The sequence below is a fragment of the Temnothorax curvispinosus genome, unplaced genomic scaffold, assembly GCF_003070985.1.
Source record: "Temnothorax curvispinosus isolate PA1 unplaced genomic scaffold, ASM307098v1 QBEX01001498.1, whole genome shotgun sequence".
Taxonomy (NCBI): Eukaryota; Metazoa; Arthropoda; class Insecta; order Hymenoptera; family Formicidae; genus Temnothorax; species Temnothorax curvispinosus.
In genome coordinates, this window is record NW_020211278.1 from 1,556,322 (window position 1) to 1,556,662 (window position 341).

The following is a 341-nucleotide window of genomic DNA, read 5'->3' on the forward strand; positions in this document are numbered from 1 at the left end:
CACGACACTCGAAAGAGCGTGGCCGTGGCCTCTCGGTGATCTCAGTTGCGTCTCGTCTCTCACGACGTTTGTGCCCCTCGAATCGCGTCGGTTTCTCTCTGTTTCGCTCCCCGCTCGCCCTCTTACCTCTATCGGCGATAACGTTCGTCGAAAAATGCCCTATCGTGGAAAATTACGACTGCTCGGTAGAGCGTGTGTCGCGTTCGGTAACGCGTGCGGGAAGAGCGAGGGCAATGCGTGTTTCGCCGTCGCCAGCATTGCCGGCAGCCGAAACTTCTCCGTCAGCCGCGCGCTCGATATGAGGTGAGTACTGTGAGTAGTGTGGAATCCAGGGCCGTAAC

At 58.4% G+C, this 341-nt stretch overlaps 1 protein-coding gene across 2 annotated transcripts in view; it reads left to right on the forward strand.

The window, feature by feature from the left end:
• The first annotated feature begins 26 nt into the window (after positions 1–26).
• LOC112465011 (fumarylacetoacetate hydrolase domain-containing protein 2) overlaps positions 27–341 on the forward strand; it is a 6,250-nt gene continuing 5,935 nt past the window's right edge. The window contains exon 1 of one of the 2 annotated variants that reach the window (XM_025032370.1): positions 27–303. In XM_025032370.1, the coding sequence (XP_024888138.1) occupies positions 155–303 (149 nt within the window). In that variant the 5' untranslated portion in view covers positions 27–154. The remainder of the gene's footprint in view (positions 304–341) is intronic. The other variant, XM_025032379.1, reaches the window with a different exon arrangement.